The sequence below is a fragment of the Acanthochromis polyacanthus genome, chromosome 17 (assembly GCF_021347895.1).
Source record: "Acanthochromis polyacanthus isolate Apoly-LR-REF ecotype Palm Island chromosome 17, KAUST_Apoly_ChrSc, whole genome shotgun sequence".
NCBI lineage: Eukaryota > Metazoa > Chordata > Actinopteri > Pomacentridae > Acanthochromis > Acanthochromis polyacanthus.
This window is the reverse complement of record NC_067129.1, coordinates 12,888,240-12,905,056: the sequence shown is the minus strand read 5'-3', so window position 1 is coordinate 12,905,056 and position 16,817 is coordinate 12,888,240. Positions and strand designations below refer to the sequence as shown.

Sequence of the window (16,817 nt, the reverse complement as noted above, 5' to 3'; positions counted from 1 at the left end):
GGCATCAAATTGCTTCATCCTGATTTTATCTTTGTGCTGATGGTTTTAAAAGCCTTGATGGAAGTCATGTGTTTATCTATATGTCTGCGTGTCTATCTGCTCTGAATTTATCTACTCAGGGTGTGAACCACTGGCTTAGCAGAAATTTGATTCAGTCGTCGTAATGCATTATTATTTCTTTAAATCGTAGATTGATAAGACTAACACGTACCGAGCAACGTGATGGAAAATGAATACTTTCACTTCGAAAGGTGGTTGGAAAGAATTTTAGCATTCCCGCTGCTGACATGTTGTGGACTTTAGGTGTGGTGGAGCATAAAAATCTCTTGCTCAGTCTCTTTTGTTTGCTATGCAGCAGCAATTTTCAGTGTGATGACCAATACTGTCTCTTCAAGTTTGAGTTACTCAGCTATGTTAATGATAAATACCATTAGTTCTTTTATTTAAAGATTCATGACTATCTTTGTACATTATGTTTCCCCGTAGAGCAGGAAAATGTTCATGCAATTAGTGGAAACTGAAATGCTCCCCATGTGTACTATATCCTGGGGAACACAGATTAAACCTGAAGAAATAAATAAATTCTGAACTGATTTTGAGGCAGGGCAATGTTTTAACAGGGGAAACTTCATTCTGAGTTATCAGCAGGAGTCAGAACTGTTACACACCCGTCAAAAAAAAAGCATCCATCTGTGTCTTATGGTTATTTGAAGAAATCAATTCACTGGTACACTCTGTAATTACTAAAACATGCAAGCAGACAGACATATGAATGATTCATTATTAGACAACCAACAAGCAGAGCAAAACATTTCAGTCTTTCATCAGCTCTTGCGCAAATACATGACCATGCTAAAAATGACAGAGCATCAGCAAAAATGCTATTAACAAAAATTTGATATAGAAAAATATTTGAGCTCGGAGACAAAGTGCCAAGGCAGCAAGCGTTACATGTTATGTCTTTAATCTCCAGTCCGAAGTTTCCATCAAAGAAGATGTCTCAGTGTATGTAGGTCAAACCCATTTTTGTTCAATACAGCACCCAATTAGATTTTATCTCTACATTGGCTAATTAAAAGCGTGTATCATTGTTGGCGTCATTGTTTCCTTCTATGATCAACAGCAATAATTCCTACAGATATTGTCTTGTTTGACATGAAATGCTATACAGTGATTCTCTTGTCTGTGGTCTCATTGTCAGAAGATACTTCTGCTTTGTATTCAAATCAAACCAAAGGCTGTGAACTTCAGAAGCATAAAGCAGATTTATATGACAGTTTCTCCCAGTCATTAGTTAATCTCACTTCATTCAGTATTTATCTCTGCAGCACTGTCTGTGCCACAAATGTAGACATTTGTTCAATACTCAGATTCCAGCATTCATAGCAAGACATAACATGGGAAAAAATGTGCCTCTGAGTTCACTGTAAACACCAGCAGTTACAGTGTAATATTGATGTTAACACTTGATGTGATTCTTCTTGAGAGCACTTGAAAAAAACTCAAAAGTCTCACCCCATCAGTGTGTCACCCCAGCAGAGGTTATTTCTAGAACATTTGCTCATATTGGAACTGCCTTGACACAGTCAGGGAATCCTATGCCCAAATGCCATGAATACTTCATTAGATATTTGTAATTCATCTTGGTAATTAATATCCAAAGATATGGCCTATTTTGCTTCCAGCCTCACTCAGCCCTGAGACTGAAGGGGGTAAGAGATTACAGAGGTGTGGTGAGAAGAAACAACTTTGACTCGGTGCACAGACCCATGACACACCCATACTTCTAGCAGATTGGGCGTGCATATTGAGTGCAGCTTTCCTTACGTTTGCTCCTATTTGACTCGCTTTCATGGTCCTGCAGGCTCCATTTACAGAATGACTGGGTATTCAACCTCCACCGGTCCTCTAATAGAAAAAAAAAATGATGGATGGAAAGACCTGAGCTAAACAGCTGTAGAAAAATAAGCAAGTGGCACACTGGGTACAAACGCTGCATTCTTCTGCATGGTAACCCGAGAACCGGCTTGGAGAAACTGGAGATAAGAGGTACAATTTCACACCGCTTGCGTTGAAGCATTCAGTAGAAACCGGTGCATGCAACTGAGGCATGCTGCAAGACAGGAAGAGTTTGAGCCCTGTCTCCTATACACTCGCATACCACGCAGTATAATGCCTCTGTGACAAGCAATCATAGACCCTATGATTAAAGCAAACATACATATGCATTTTAAACAGTGCTACAATAGCACATACATGATGTAAGTGCCTCAGTGGAACAAGGAAGCCTTACTTCTGTAGCGTTTCATCCACAGCAGAGAGAGCTGCATGCATCTTTATTGGTGATACCTGTCAGATTTGTCAAGCATATGTTTTTCATTTAAGTAAGTATGCTTATTTACATTTTTTTTCGCTAATTCACAGTCCACTTATGGTTCAGCTCTTTCATCACTTTATCCGGTTGATTCTTCAGTGATACTTATAGATCACTGCTGTGTTCTCTGATATGTTACTGAGCATCTCACTGTGATCAATATTGTTTGCCACGGATTTAAAAAAAAGGAAGCTGTCCAGCCCTGTTCCCTGCAACCTTGAATCTGTGTGATATCTCCACATGCACAATCAGTAATTAGTGACCCTCCAGCCCCTCTGCCTGCCCTCTTGGCCTTCCCCAGGGTGGCAGGTTGACTCTTACTACCAGCAGCTCATTCATGCTGAATCTCTTCTGCAGTGGAAAGCTCATCCACATAAATCCTGCTCTGATCCTCAAGCGCTCCATTTAAGAAAATACATTGATTGAGCAAGGCAAAGATGGATGGGCGAGGTGGTGTTGGGTGGCAACCTCACCAACCTCAATTTTTCCCCCGGTGGCCAACAATAAAAGATGCTCATAGAGGAGCAGCATTCATGGTGTTCCAGTCCTCTAAAACGTCCTGTCAATCATTCTCATCAACTCCTATCTGCAGCTGTAACATACGGATGATTCACACAACGCAAGTGTTGAATATTCATTTGTGGGACTTGCTGTATTATTTACAACTTGTCCATTGAGCTTTTTTTTAAAAAAGCATTTAATCACAGTAACAAGAAAACATAAGTCTTGAGCACATAAGTTGAAAAGGGTCAATGAGGGTCAAAAGTCAAGGCTTAAAATTCTGTCTGAAGTTCTTTTCTACTTTTTTTTTTTTTACAATCATTCTTAAACAAGGCATACAATACAGTAAAAAACTCCTATGAATGTAGACCAGGAGAGGATTAAATGTGCACCGCTATCCTAATCTTTAAACAATATGAAGTCTCCATCTTTCAGTGTGGCCATTGGAAAAACCTATAAACCCTTATACATATCCAGTGTTGTAAAAATAGTTCTATTAGGCAGGACCTAAAACCAAACAAAGCAGTAATGCCACGTGTGCTTCAGTACAATCTCATGTTTCTTTTATGAATTCACATAACTGAGCAGTTTTACATATATACCAGTGCTGTGAACATATGCTGGCTTTAGTTAAAACAGCATATGTAATTACTTTTGCACTTGCTATTTTGCAGGACCAACGATATTTCACCATTCTTTGATATGATATAAATAGTACCCTTCATTAAGTAATATTCTAAAGAATATGCAGTTGTGGTAAAAGAATACATAATGATCTGAAAAAACGACTGCAGCATGTGTCCTTTTGCAGTGATATTTGTAATTATATCATGAGAGTATGCTATCATTGTACTGAAATATTATGAAGCATCAAACTATAGTATACTGTAAATATGCCATATTACATACTATGTACTGTATGTGTGCCATTTTTATTCAGAGGGAGTAGGAGTATTATAACATGGCACTGACCAAAGAAAATTCATTTTGTATTACAGTAGTGTAATCGGAGCAAATACAGGTCAAATGCTAATAAATAATTTTAAAAAAAAAACATCAGGCAGATGAAAAATAAACCACTATATTCCACTGTGTTAACCAGTGACAAGGCCAAGAGACCTGATTAAAATTACAATTTTAGGTATCAGTTTTGTTCAGTGGTGGAGGACACAAGTGTGTCTGTGGTGGTGCTGTCAGGGCTGGCACAGGTCCTCAGTGAAATGAGATTAATTGGCCACCCCCGATGGCCCTCTGTCCACATTCTGACCACGGCGGATAATTGGCTGGTTGCTTTTAATGAAGAAAGTGCATGTTACCTCGTGAGAAAAGCCAATAAATGTACCGGAAGGAGTGTTACACTTTACAACCTCAACTGTAAACACGCTATTTGCGAACTGAGACCTCAGTAGTGGCTCCTATGTGGACAGGAGGGAGAGAATAAGAGCCGCTGCTCAATCAGTGCTGTCTGTTAAGTTAGCAGAACAATGTTTGTTTCCCGTCTACAGGGGCCCATTTTTGGATGGTTTAGTAAAGCTACTGTGTTTGCTTATTTAGCAAAATGAGCATTTTTAAAGTGTTTCTATGAGACTTCTTTTAAAACAGTCTCTATATTGGTAGTCAGTACATTCAGAATCAAGAGAGGTTGTTTCAAAATGCCACAACAAGATCCACTTGCACTCAAGAGGTGTGCTGAATCAGCAGTAAAGTTTTTTTTTGTCTTTATTTTACCAGTGCAGAGAAATGACATTGCCCGACTACCATCTCAAAGCCCCTCTGGGAAATAGGCCCTTGTATGTTTTATCTACCCTGTCTGTTTTAGCCAAACAGAACTCAAGTGTTAGAAAATTGAGTAAAGGGACTGGGTGATTACAACTGGACACAGACATAAAGATATAGATATTGAAGAATTTACAGGATAAAAGCAAAACTGTTCCATTGGTTCATGTTTAGATTTGTGTTTTACTCTTCAAATTTAAATAGTTCTGTTTAAAAATGATTATACATGTTTAGATTTAAATGTCAGCTCATCTTGTCCTTTTCTGATTTTGCTAGCAATACAATCCCACTGAAATCATTTACGAATGCAGGTGGCCATTCTGTGCAGTTGTTCTGTGCTGTATATTTTCATATTCAAGTATTCCTGGCAGAGGATGCATAATATTTGTCTGATCTGCCCCCACATCGCGTTTACTGTATATGTCTTACAATGATGTCCTGAAACACAAGCTGCTGTTACAGGGGAGATATTATCCTTTTCTCTGTTTTCTGATTTTTATGTAACGGTGCAGTGTCTGTTGCTCATATTAAGGGTGGCCGAAGTTTCAAATAATGAGGTAAACGTATGTGAAAGTAAGTCCTATGAGACAAACGCTCACTCTTTGTACTGCTCTGAATGTAGAATCCAATATTTTCCTTCTATTTTGTTGCAGGGCTGACATCAGCTCAGCAGGGCTTCTGTATACGGTCACAGTACGCCCACAAAGTCAAACTACTTTCTTCTTGCTCTGTGTATGTACATGATTTCTCAAAACAGTTTAATTGAGTAGTAGTATAAGAATTTAATGTACTCCAGAATTCAAATGAGTGACGGTGCAGAGAGATACTATACAGCCATTTGGCAGCAGTAGAATAACATTGCCTATGAAATTCCTTAACAGCAAATGTTTTCCACTTCAGTCAACATTTTGGCACATTTCAGACATGTACACCTATCAACAGGGGAATGTACAGAAATATAATCATATGTGCTTGTATGCTTGTGAGACTTAAATCCACCACTATTCCACACAAAAGGAAGGTAGTGCGGCTAGTATTTTTCTTACAGAGAAGCCTTGTCGCGTCTTTATTGCTGCTGATGTTCATGCTGTCCACTGTTAAATTCCGGATTGGATCTGGGTTTTTAAACGTGTACAAATTGATTTAGAAAGTCCTAGAATGAGAAATTATGTTACCTAGCAGGTTCCAGGATAAGAGGATTCTCACAAGCAAAGGCTTCCGTGAAGGCTACCAGTCAGATGAAAGCAGGCTTTTAGAGAGGGAGGCCTTAAAAAGCCCAGAGCAAAATCAGCTGGTTTCAAACAGTGACTGAACTGACGGACTATGTAAGAAGCCCATATAAGACAAATAAGGATGTTTTTGAACTCTATATCGTGCAATGTCGCTCTAGTGAAGTCCCAGAACAAAAATATTGCCTAAAATAGCCTGACAGGTCCCCTTTAATGAGTGTAAATGAGAGTTGATGCAAAATAGTGATCATGCGGCGAGGAAACCGAAAGCACCACATACCTCCTGTCTCTTCATGTGCAAAAATACTAATGCGTTATTTTTCCAAATCAAAACAAACTGAGGTGGACCACGTATACACTGCTCTGACAGATTCTGAGAAGCATTTTGCACACCATACCTGACCCTGGCAAATTGCAATTCATCCCGTGAGGAGGGTGTCAGTTTTTATGACCTTCCAGGATACAGCTATTCCCATGATAAACCCGTCTATCAGAAGGGTTTTCTTCAAGCCTGGAGCCTTGTGATACTTTGGGGAGAAACTTTGATTTATTTGCTGTGATGCACTCTTTCCTATGACATGTACCTTTAGCAAATAAACCCAACTGTGACAGTCCCTCATCAGCAGGAAACCCAATAGAGGCTGTAATTCCAAGCAGCCTCAAACACATATATTTCTGTCTGTGACAGAGTGGAAATTGGGCCAAACTTACGTTAAATGCTTCTGCTTCGAATTGAGAAGCATCTCTAAATGAGAAAGAACCTAGTTTTACATAAAGATTTTTTTTCCTCACTTTCAGTCCAATGAGCTCTTTTTCTTTTTCATTGTAACCACCAGAGCTTTAACTCAAAATACTGATATAGTGTAAGTCTGTATTTATTGGAGGCTGATTGATTGGACTGGGGGGAATCAATATGTAAAGTGCTGCATTGTTTTCTTTTTCTAAGGCGACAGGGTGACTTTGGTGCATTTTGTGAATGTTAAGAGCATAAACCTCAACATTCATTGTATAACCTACTTCCTAAATCAAACATTTAGAGTTGTCATTAGACGTGCGATATATATGACGTGCAGTGTGGGCATCCTTGATATCCACAGTTTTTCTGCTTTTTTGCACAAACTGGCTGTAATTGATTATAGCTGCCGATTTTGGTTTTGATCACTTCATTGAATCACACAGTGTTATTGCTCTTTTATGTGTTTTTAATAGGTTTTGGGAAGCAGTGCAGTTCTTTGGCACTGAGACATGAGCTATATCAGGCTGTGGCTACAGAGACAGCACTTGTCTGTAGGATAAATTCATTACTGGCTTTGTTCTCTGCAGGATAATGAAAGTACACATAAACAATCCCCTCATTATTTAAATGTAAATGTTGTCTTTTCGAATATATGCTGTTTTCCGGCACATAATTCCAAAGGCTCACTTAACATCAGTGAGGCACCAGATTTTAGTCTGAATGGTGGCGGTAACTCAGTGCAGGTTTCCAGTTCAGTCAAAGACTGGTGCACAGCATTGTGTCCTTAGCCTGGAGAGCCACACCCTCTTTTGCTACCACAAAGTATTGGATTTTTTTTGTTTACTTGTTTATTTGACACATAGACCTCTTCCTTTTCGTCACATTCCTAGCTTCTGGCCTGCATATGTTGTTTAGCCACAGTATCTTAGCCTGAGTCCAAGGAGCGCAGGGGGGCTTAAGGGGCTCAACATCACTGAAGTCTGCGAGGCCATGATTGTGTCAGAACATCTGTGGGGTTCTCATGAAACAAGCTTTCCCACCAGCATCTCGGAAATGAGCTCAGGTCTCTGCAAACCGATGAGATCCTCCATGTCTCCTCCTGCCTCAATGCGAAGGTGTGAAGTTCAGGGTCTGGATTAAGATGTCACTTGACTGGAGGGCTTGTTAATGAAATCTCTCAGCTGTGGCCATGGTTTTTATGGTAGCCGTTTGAAGTGACCTGTAATACTGTGAACCACTGCTGAATGCTGACTTTTGAATAGAAGTGGACTGGTACTGGATTTTTGGAGCTGATGCTCATTTTTATGGAGTCAAAAATTTCAATTTTGACATTTTTCTTATATGTACTGTATATACACTACCAGTCATTCAGTAGTTTTTATTTAATTATCTTCTACATTGTACAAGACTATACATCTGAAGACATTAAAACTACAAAAGAATACATTTGGGATTATGTTGTAAACAAAAAAGTGTTAATCTTCAGAAGTAATCTATAATGTAGATAGTAATACAAATAAATAAAAAGCATTGAATGAGAAGGTGTGTCCAAATTTTTTGACAGGTAGTGTATATACATAGAGTATGCTAGAATAATAATAAAGGGCAAATGATGAGGTCATTGTTTTTTTAGTATTCTAAGAATGCGTCTCACAAACTAGCAGTTGGACTCCACCACCATCTGTTTAGTTGTAACACAAAAGAAGGAAGTCGAAGCTGTTCTTTTGGCTAAACTATGTGGTGACACCATCTGTAAATTACCACACGCATCTTTTCTGCATTAACTTGTCATAGTTTTCAGCACATATCTGACGGCATGTATGCCAATATCGATATGTTTATTATAGGCCAATATCGGCATAATATCGGCTGGTTAATATATTAGCCAGGCTCCAGTTTTGAATAACAAAAAAAGTTCTCTGCCTCTCTCTTCTCCAAATTTCTCTCCTTAATGACTTGTTAGCTTGTATAATTCACTTGCCATGTTATTCGTAATGACTCTTATTTTGTACAATCAGTGGTTGGTAATGTTTCCAACTGTTCATTATGCATTCTTCTTCTTTCATGTCTTAGGATGTTGCTGAGGAGAATGGAGGCTGTACCTAGGCTGCATGCCTAGCGAACCCATGGAGAACTGACAGGAACAGTGCTGGATGGAGGCCAAGACACTGGATGGCGAAGACGAGGAAGCACACAGTATTGTGGATCACATGGTTTCTTTTGCTCTCTTTCTCAGCTGATCCAAAGTAGATGCAAAGTGTTGTGCGATGTGCCTCAGTTGTTCGCTCCATCACGTGTCACCCACAGAGAGATGGCAAAAAGAATCAGGATAGACAGTCAAGGCTAGAGAATATCTTTCACTGCACGTGGGAGTTGCAGTCGTATTTCTGCATATTTTAGGAGTGATAACAAAACAATCACAGACGCTAGATAACGTTTCCTCACAGCTGTGTTGGATTTAAATGAATTAGAGACCACACGGAAGCCAGTAGTAGATAGTAGACAGTAACCATCATGGGCAGGTGTAAAGGCAAGGCTTCCTGGATTTTCTTCTTAGCTGGATTGGTTCTATCAGGAATAGCTTTGGAATATGAGGGCGTTCCTGGCCAGTGGACACGTTACGGCCAGTGGGACGCCAAGACAACAGGTGAGCTCAGCTTTATTCTGAAAACCAACGTCAGCAAAGCCCTGGTGCTCTATCTTGATGATGGGGGCAACTGCGACTTCCTGGAGCTTCTGATTGTGGACGGGAGGCTCCAGATGCGTTTCACCATTCATTGTGCCGAACCAGCCTCCCTGCACACGGAGACTCACATAAATGACCGGCGCTGGCACAGAATCCTTCTCACTCGTAATTACAGAGAGACCAGACTGATGGTGGACAATGAGGAGAAAGTGGCTGAGGTGAAGTCGAAGAGAAAAGAAATGGTCGTGGCCAGTGACCTCTACGTAGGAGGGATCTCTCCTGATGTGCGTCTGTCTGCCCTGACCTCCAGCACTGTCAAATACGAGCCGCCATTCCAGGGCCTTATAACCAATCTGAAACTGGGGGAGGCACTACCAATCCTGCTGGACGGTCAAGCTGTTCATAACGATTTGGAGTACATATGTGACACACACTCCCCCTGCAGCAACAAAGGCCTGTGCTCCGTCAGTGATGGAGAAGTCCTTTGTGACTGCATCAATACCAGCTACAAGGGAAGGTACTGCCAGGAAGGTAAGAGAAATATCATCCTTCTGTTTGCTGCCGCACTGTGTTTTTGGCATTAATATGTATATTTGTTTCCATGAAGTGCAGGGCAGACAAAATTGATATTCATAGTTAATTTTGTTTCCTTTTGTAAAATGAAAGGAGTGTTTGTGCTTGGCGTTGAGGCACATTGCTGTTAATATATTTTCCCTAAACTAAAGCATTCACAGGCTAATGATAGCTGATAAATGGCAAAATGCAGTGAAGCAATGGCACAAATAAAGAACAGTTAGGAAGTCGGTAATTGACTGAATAATGTACAGTAATATCTATGCAAGGTTTAGCTGCTAAAAACAAATGGTCCAAACAAAGAAATGTCTTAGTGTAGTAATATTACCTTATTGATACACTGGTTTCAACAGGATCACTTATTGTAACCAAATATCTGATTTCTACCCTAGAATACAAAAAAATGGCTTTCTTTGTAGCGCCATTGTACTGTGCTGTACTGCTTCTGGCTACTGAAAATGTTTATGGCTTATAAATGGATCAAATATGTTATTAATATCTCATTCTAAATATATAGTCCATATCGTCATTGAGCTCCAGAGGATAATCAATAAAGTCCACTTAACTGCAATCCAGGCCAAAGTATAGTGCAGCAGTACTTAAAAGCTCGCCTTGTAAGGGAGTCCAGCTCTCTCAGCAGTTATCTCCACAAGTCAGAGGACAACAGCTTTCTAATACGAGAGCGGTTTGCATGTTTTCAACCCTGAGACATCTCCCATTCCTCTAAATGGATGTAATTTTCTTATTCTGGTGAAACTGATAAACAACGAGCACAGAATTTTGTGATTTAAAGTGAGCTTTGAAGCCCCGTGTTCCTACGGTACAGAAGTGGTCGATATCTTTTCCACTTTGCAAAACACTTCAGGTTCGCCTCTTATGAATGTTAGTCATTAATATGTAATTGGCTTGGAAGCTCTGCAGCCTTCTTACACAAGGTCAGGGGACCTCGCTGGCTCAAGAGACAAACAGAATACTGGCAGGGTTTCTTTTAGGTCAACAGCGCACTATAAAAAGTGTAAATGTCAAGTGATTTAAAGTTGTAAGGTGAACAGTAAGGTATTTGCACTTATGGAAAATTAAAAGCTAACAGTTCAGTTTCCCTATATTAAAAACACAGGCCCCTCAGCAAGAACTTAAAGCAACAAAAGTCAGAGCATTTTTCATTACTGCAATTCAAACCTTTTCTTCTTTCTTTCAATACTTTGTATCTCTACCTTTATTTTCAATGACATCCTCAATCCTCCTCAGCATGCAAGATACCAGTGTTGCAAAGCTTTCCAGAGAGATGTTCTGCCATTCTTCAGAGACTTTTTTTTTCAGCCACTTTTTGCTGGAGGGGGTTTTGCTGCTCTGTCTTTCTCCCTAAAATACCCCAAAGGTGTTCTGTTGGATTCAAGTCAGGTGACATACTTGGCCAGGTCATACCTCTCTCTTTTTTTTTTCTCTCAAGAAACTCTTGTATGATTTTGGCAGTGTGCTTTGAATCATTATCGCGCTGAAATATTCCTCTACTGCCAAGAGACTGAGAGTCGTCTTGTTAGCCGGTATTTTGGTATATCCACAGGAATTCATGGTGCCATCTATAAATGTCATCTCCCTAACACCTTTTGCACTCATGCAGCCCCATATGATTACACTCCCGTCTGCTTCTTTGTGAGGACCATACACTCACTGCAGTAGCTCTGGCCAGGTTTACATCAGAAATGTTGGGCCAAGCTAAATTATCTTGGTCTCATCTGACCAAAGAATGTGCTCCCAGTATTCAGCAGGCTTCTTTTCATGTTCTTTAGCGATGTAGAATCTTGTGGTTTTGTGCCGTACAGCAAGAGAGGTTCCTTTTCATGGATGCCGTCCATACAGGCTGATGTTAGACAATGCCCTTCACACTGGCTGAGCTGTCACAGAGACTCTGATTTCCATTGATAACCTCTGTGCCGAGTTTGAAACGCTTGTCTGTTTTTTAGAGGTAGATTGTGGAAGTAGTGCACTGTCCATGGCGTCATTTCAGGAAGACAGCCACTACTGCTCTGATCATGGCGCATTCTATGCTTCCTGATTACTGCTGCATTTAGACTGATTTCCCCTTGGCCGCCAATCTGTCTGTATCCTTTTACAACTCTGTGGCATCTGGCAGTCACTTTTTCAGGTCCTCTCACTGTTCTTTTCCAATGTGAAGCCAGCACTTATAGATACAGATGACCGACATGGCTAAAACTGAGAAAGTTATGCTGTTCACAGGTCATTTTGTAACAATGTTCATGCAGTGAGGCTAATTGGAAATCACAGGTGTACTCCGTTTTATTTCAGTGATCACAGCTTTGTGCACTGAGTTTCTACTTTTGGACCTGTAATTTCTGCATATATTTTAAGCCTGTGTAGTCTTTTGGAAAGGTTTGTTTTTGCCTGTTAATAAGAGGAATTACTTCAATAACGAACGCTGATATAACTTAGAATCTTTTCAAATATCGGTGAATTTCCGTAGGATTGTACTGACTTCTGTTGTGCGTGTGTTACTGTAGGTATGTTGCGCAATATGTGATACAACGCCATCTTCACTGTCAGTAATTCTACTTCTGCAGCTACACTGACAAGAAATGAGCAACCTAACAGGACTGAAGCACATGTAGGGTTGATGCATGTCGTGAAAGAAGCTGAAAGTTTCAGCAAAGCATGATTTAGCCATCTATGTTAGATGAGATGCAGACTGTAAACTGGTAGAGGATTAATACTTAATATTCTGCTGTCAACATTAAATATGTCTGTTTTTCTTTGTTCTCCAGCAGCTGTCCAGAAAGAAGTAGAAGGTAAGACAAGGCATTATATAACGAACATAATGATGAGCAGGATTTTGTTTTCTGTGGTTGCTTTTATTTGCAAAGGCTATTACCACGGCATCAGTTTGTGAGAGTGTGTTCGGTTATTATCAGGTTGTTATTGTCAGTTTGGACTGCAGTTCTGACATCCAACAAATTAAGCTGAACGGAGATATACTATCACTGGTCACAAGGTCACTATGGAAAATGCGCCTAATGTGCTGAATGCTCATTGTATATATAATCAGCGTGCTCAAGGTGACGAGAAAGGTCTGCAGAGTACGTGGGTGTTGCACAATATGGGAAGCATTCATATACTGCATCACAGAGAAAATGACTGTACAGAGATGCTTTGTTTCGTAATTTTTATATTCTGTGTTTTTCCTCTCTCTTTAGTGCATATTTTACTCATCTAAAGTCTTATATGCCATTATACTTTAAGGTCAATGTGTGGACTGCACTCAAACATTAAGACATGAATTCTCTCGCCCAACTTGGCTGATTATTGAGACCGTCAAATTGTAATAACATTTGCAATGATGCTTTGTCATAGGGTGCATTTAATAACCAGATTTTCTGAGCAGTCACAGCTCTCTTTCGGCAGGAAAAGAGACATTTCTGTCTTTATTAGCAACATTTCAACTGACCGCAGTTAAACAGGATTGCTTTCTAACGAGGTGCACATTCTGGACCGAAATGAAGATTGAAAGTGAGGAGGGAGATTTGTTTAGTCGGCAACAGAGCGACGCATCCATCTCCCCAGTAAGGACTGCTGGTTCTGGTGAAAGGGCAGCCAACAGGCTCAGGAGACCAGCGCAAGGTGTGCTGAACCTCTGCACATTATAAATCACTGTTACTGACTCAAGATGCGCAGACCTATGCACACCTGCTCTTTGAAGTCCTGTTTCTAACACTTACATTTTGGTTTATGACAGCAAAATACACTGAAGATTGCAAAATGACATTGTTTTCATGCAGAGTCTCGTTACACGACGGTGCAGAATACAAATATAGATCAGCTTCAGGAGCAACATGCACATATATAGTGGTACATATATTATTAGACATATTGTTAAATATGAGATACGTTTCAGCATAGATTCGCGGTGTTACATTTTAAAGCAGCACATAAGAAGGACTATACACTGAGCTATATGGTTGCACTTTCATCTCTGCACAATTTCCAAAAATGAGCATTAATCATTCCTAATATGAGCAAAGATGGCATGGCTCTGCTCACAGCAAAAAGGCAAGCATTATTAAATGACATGCTGCAAAGAGAGCACATCAGAATGTTTATTGGATTAAAGCTTGACATGGAGACAATCCCCAGTGTAGAATGCACGAAGACAACAATGACACCAGAAAAATCACACTCACCAGATGCCTTTTTTTCTGTCCTTCATACCACTCCATGTGCTGTTCGGCAGCAAGTCTCTTCTCTGTTGTCCTTGCACCAGTGGAAATAGACTAATCTATGCATTACCTAAATCGCCTCCTTTCCCCCTTCCCCAAGAGATGACAAAGATGGTAACCCAAATGCTATATTTGGTGTTGGCTGTGTGTTTTAAGTGGTGCAAGAATTATCTTTATTTGTCTGAGGAAGTGCGTTAAGGGCAGTGAAAACGTTCGGCACAGCAGGTGAGTCTTCCGGGTGGTTCATCTACAGAACGCTACACGTGGGCGCCCATCGATCTGTGCGGACAAAGGCCGCGGTGGGGGCATGCTCCGACGCCAAAAGAGTGCAGCAGCCTCTGATGTTTTGTGAGCAAAAAAGGAAAAAAAAAAAAACAGGTCTGGGAACAAGCGATAAGGACAGCCACCTCTCAAGGCAGACACAGAACAGACAGAAATCACTCAAACATATAGGGAAACCCTTACACGAAGCACATTCCAAGTCCAAATGCATTGTCTTTGTTTTGCTTTTTTTGCCTTCCAAATTTTCACATGTAAGTACACAGCAGTGAACTACAGGGACGATAAAGCAAGCGTAGAAATCTTCGAAAGAAAGGACGCAGTTGGTCCTGGTGGGCTTGCATCTTTCAGCAGCAGTGACCTTGGTCTAATCCCTCATTACAACAAGCTCCATAATACTGTACTTTTCATGGAAAAACAAATTTGGCAAATCCTAATCCTCATGCAATGGCTCTTTCTTCTAAGATGCTCGCTAATTAATGTCACAATAATGACTGAGAGGTCCTTCAACATCTGCATTTGTTTTTTTTCTCCCCCCACTATATTTGTTTAATTAAACTTCCAAAGACAGATGCGTTCATCTTGTTAGAAGTATTTCCAATAGTTAATACCGTTATAAAAAAATTAACATAAAATCAAGATGTGCTTTGCTGTTTTTTAGCAGCCCCATTAACATAAACCATCGTCTTAATTCAATTTATGGATAGAAAGCGTATATTATGCAGGTTTCTTCCAGTCACTGTGCTACAAAATCATCAAGGCATTTTAAAAGATTTATTTTTTAAATAAAAGCTAAGAAATAGACGAAGGACAGGAGAAGGAGGGTTAGAGGTCTAAAGTTTAGCGGTATGTCATGAGGAAACACGATTAATACGACGTTTTTGAAGTAACAGGCTTCATTTCTGAAGCAGTCCTTCTTAGGTAGCTTTTGCCCTTGGTAACTTTTGCTCGTTACACTCTAAATCACATAGGTCAAAAAACTGTGCTCTCCATGAATTTAAACATTCATCATTCACAGTGTGAAGCACTTCCTTTCAACCAGCTGTACCATTAATTGGACTGTGGCCAAAGGTGGCACCTTCTTGATGGTTTGAAATCACAAAGAGTTGCTCGGCAGCAGTTTCTGATATACGGTTTTCAAGTTATGGATTTGCCCAACATCAGTGAGTTGGAGCACGGCAAGCTCATTACTAATAAACCACTGCTGGAAATTGCACAACCTCTTACAGAGTGACATGATGGAATGATCAATAACACCAAATTCAAGAGGTAAATTGTGGCCTGACTAGAACAGTCGGCTTTTTAAAGGGTGTTTATTAGCTTCTTCTTCCAAAAAATAGCAAAAATGCTGTTATATAAGGCCAAGCTGAAAGGATTCTAAAAGTAACATAGCAACATTTTAATAAAATGAGCTTCCATCCACTGGTTATTAATCTTTGTCTGCCCTGAAGCTCTTATTTAAAAATAGAAGGCTAGTAGATTACTGGTAGAGAGGACAGTTTGTTTCCATACAGGCTTCCCCCTCTAATGGGACTCCACATTTATCTATGCATTTCCACACACTGAGATTTGGATGCAAGGCACAGCCAAGTAGGATGCGCACATTCAATAGATGGCTGCTTCTACACAAGGGCAGTACCGACACCACTCTTAATCCACTTTTCGTCAACTCCTCGGGAACACAAACATTGTCAGAGATTACTGTGTTGACTGAGCCTGCCTAGCTGTTGTTCCGGTGACCAGCACCAGAGAGGCAAATTAGTTTTCTTCACCCCAGTGCTCGGCAAAAAAATCAGAGGTGTGTGAAGTAGCTTCAGATTGTTTGTATTAAAGTTCTTTTCTCTAGCTTCACAGGAATAACCTTAGTTGACGGTTAGACTGGGGCATTATTCAGCAGATAAAGAATGTATAGTTTCGATATTGTAGTTGGATTTTGCCACCACAACCGAAGACAAAGAGATGGAAAGAGGTTTTACTCCATATTCGTCCTGCTATCTCAGTCAGTGGTGGCTTCCAACAACAGAGTCTTTGTTACTATTAATGACACTGTATAAAAGCCTCCCCTGTAGCCCGTCATTGCTGATTCTACGTGTTAGTACTGAGTAATATACATAGCAGAAAGACAGAAAGAGGATACAGCCAGACACGATCTTAATCCAGCCGCATCTCAGCGCAGCGAGTAAGAATGAGATCACCTGAGGAGTGATGAGGGGGAGAAGAGGTGGCATAATTTATGTCGTGTGAAAGCGTACGTCGGTCTGTCATGTGGAGTGCACAGGCAGCCGCAGTGGGGGAGCACACAGCAGCTCTTTGTCTGCTATGCAGACAGGGTTGTGGGTGAATCCTGTCTAAGCAGAGGCTCAGTCGCTTGCTTTGCAATGGCACTCTGTATCAAAAGCCTACGTGTTGGCAGGCAAGGACCCTCCCAGGGGTA

The 16,817-nt window shown here is 40.4% G+C and overlaps 1 protein-coding gene across 12 annotated transcripts in view; it reads left to right on the top strand.

The window, feature by feature from the left end:
* The window catches only part of LOC110948798 (neurexin-2-like), a 126,321-nt gene that overhangs the window by 14,783 nt on the left and 94,721 nt on the right, over positions 1-16,817 (top strand). For 9 of the 12 annotated variants that reach the window (XM_022190502.2, XM_022190500.2, XM_022190503.2 and 6 more), the window contains exons 2-3: positions 8,690-9,833; positions 12,656-12,679. In XM_022190502.2, the coding sequence (XP_022046194.1) occupies positions 9,131-9,833; positions 12,656-12,679 (727 nt within the window). In that variant the 5' untranslated portion in view covers positions 8,690-9,130. The remainder of the gene's footprint in view (positions 1-8,689; positions 9,834-12,655; positions 12,680-16,817) is intronic. The other 3 variants (XM_022190501.2, XM_022190504.2, XM_051938095.1) reach the window with 1 other exon arrangement.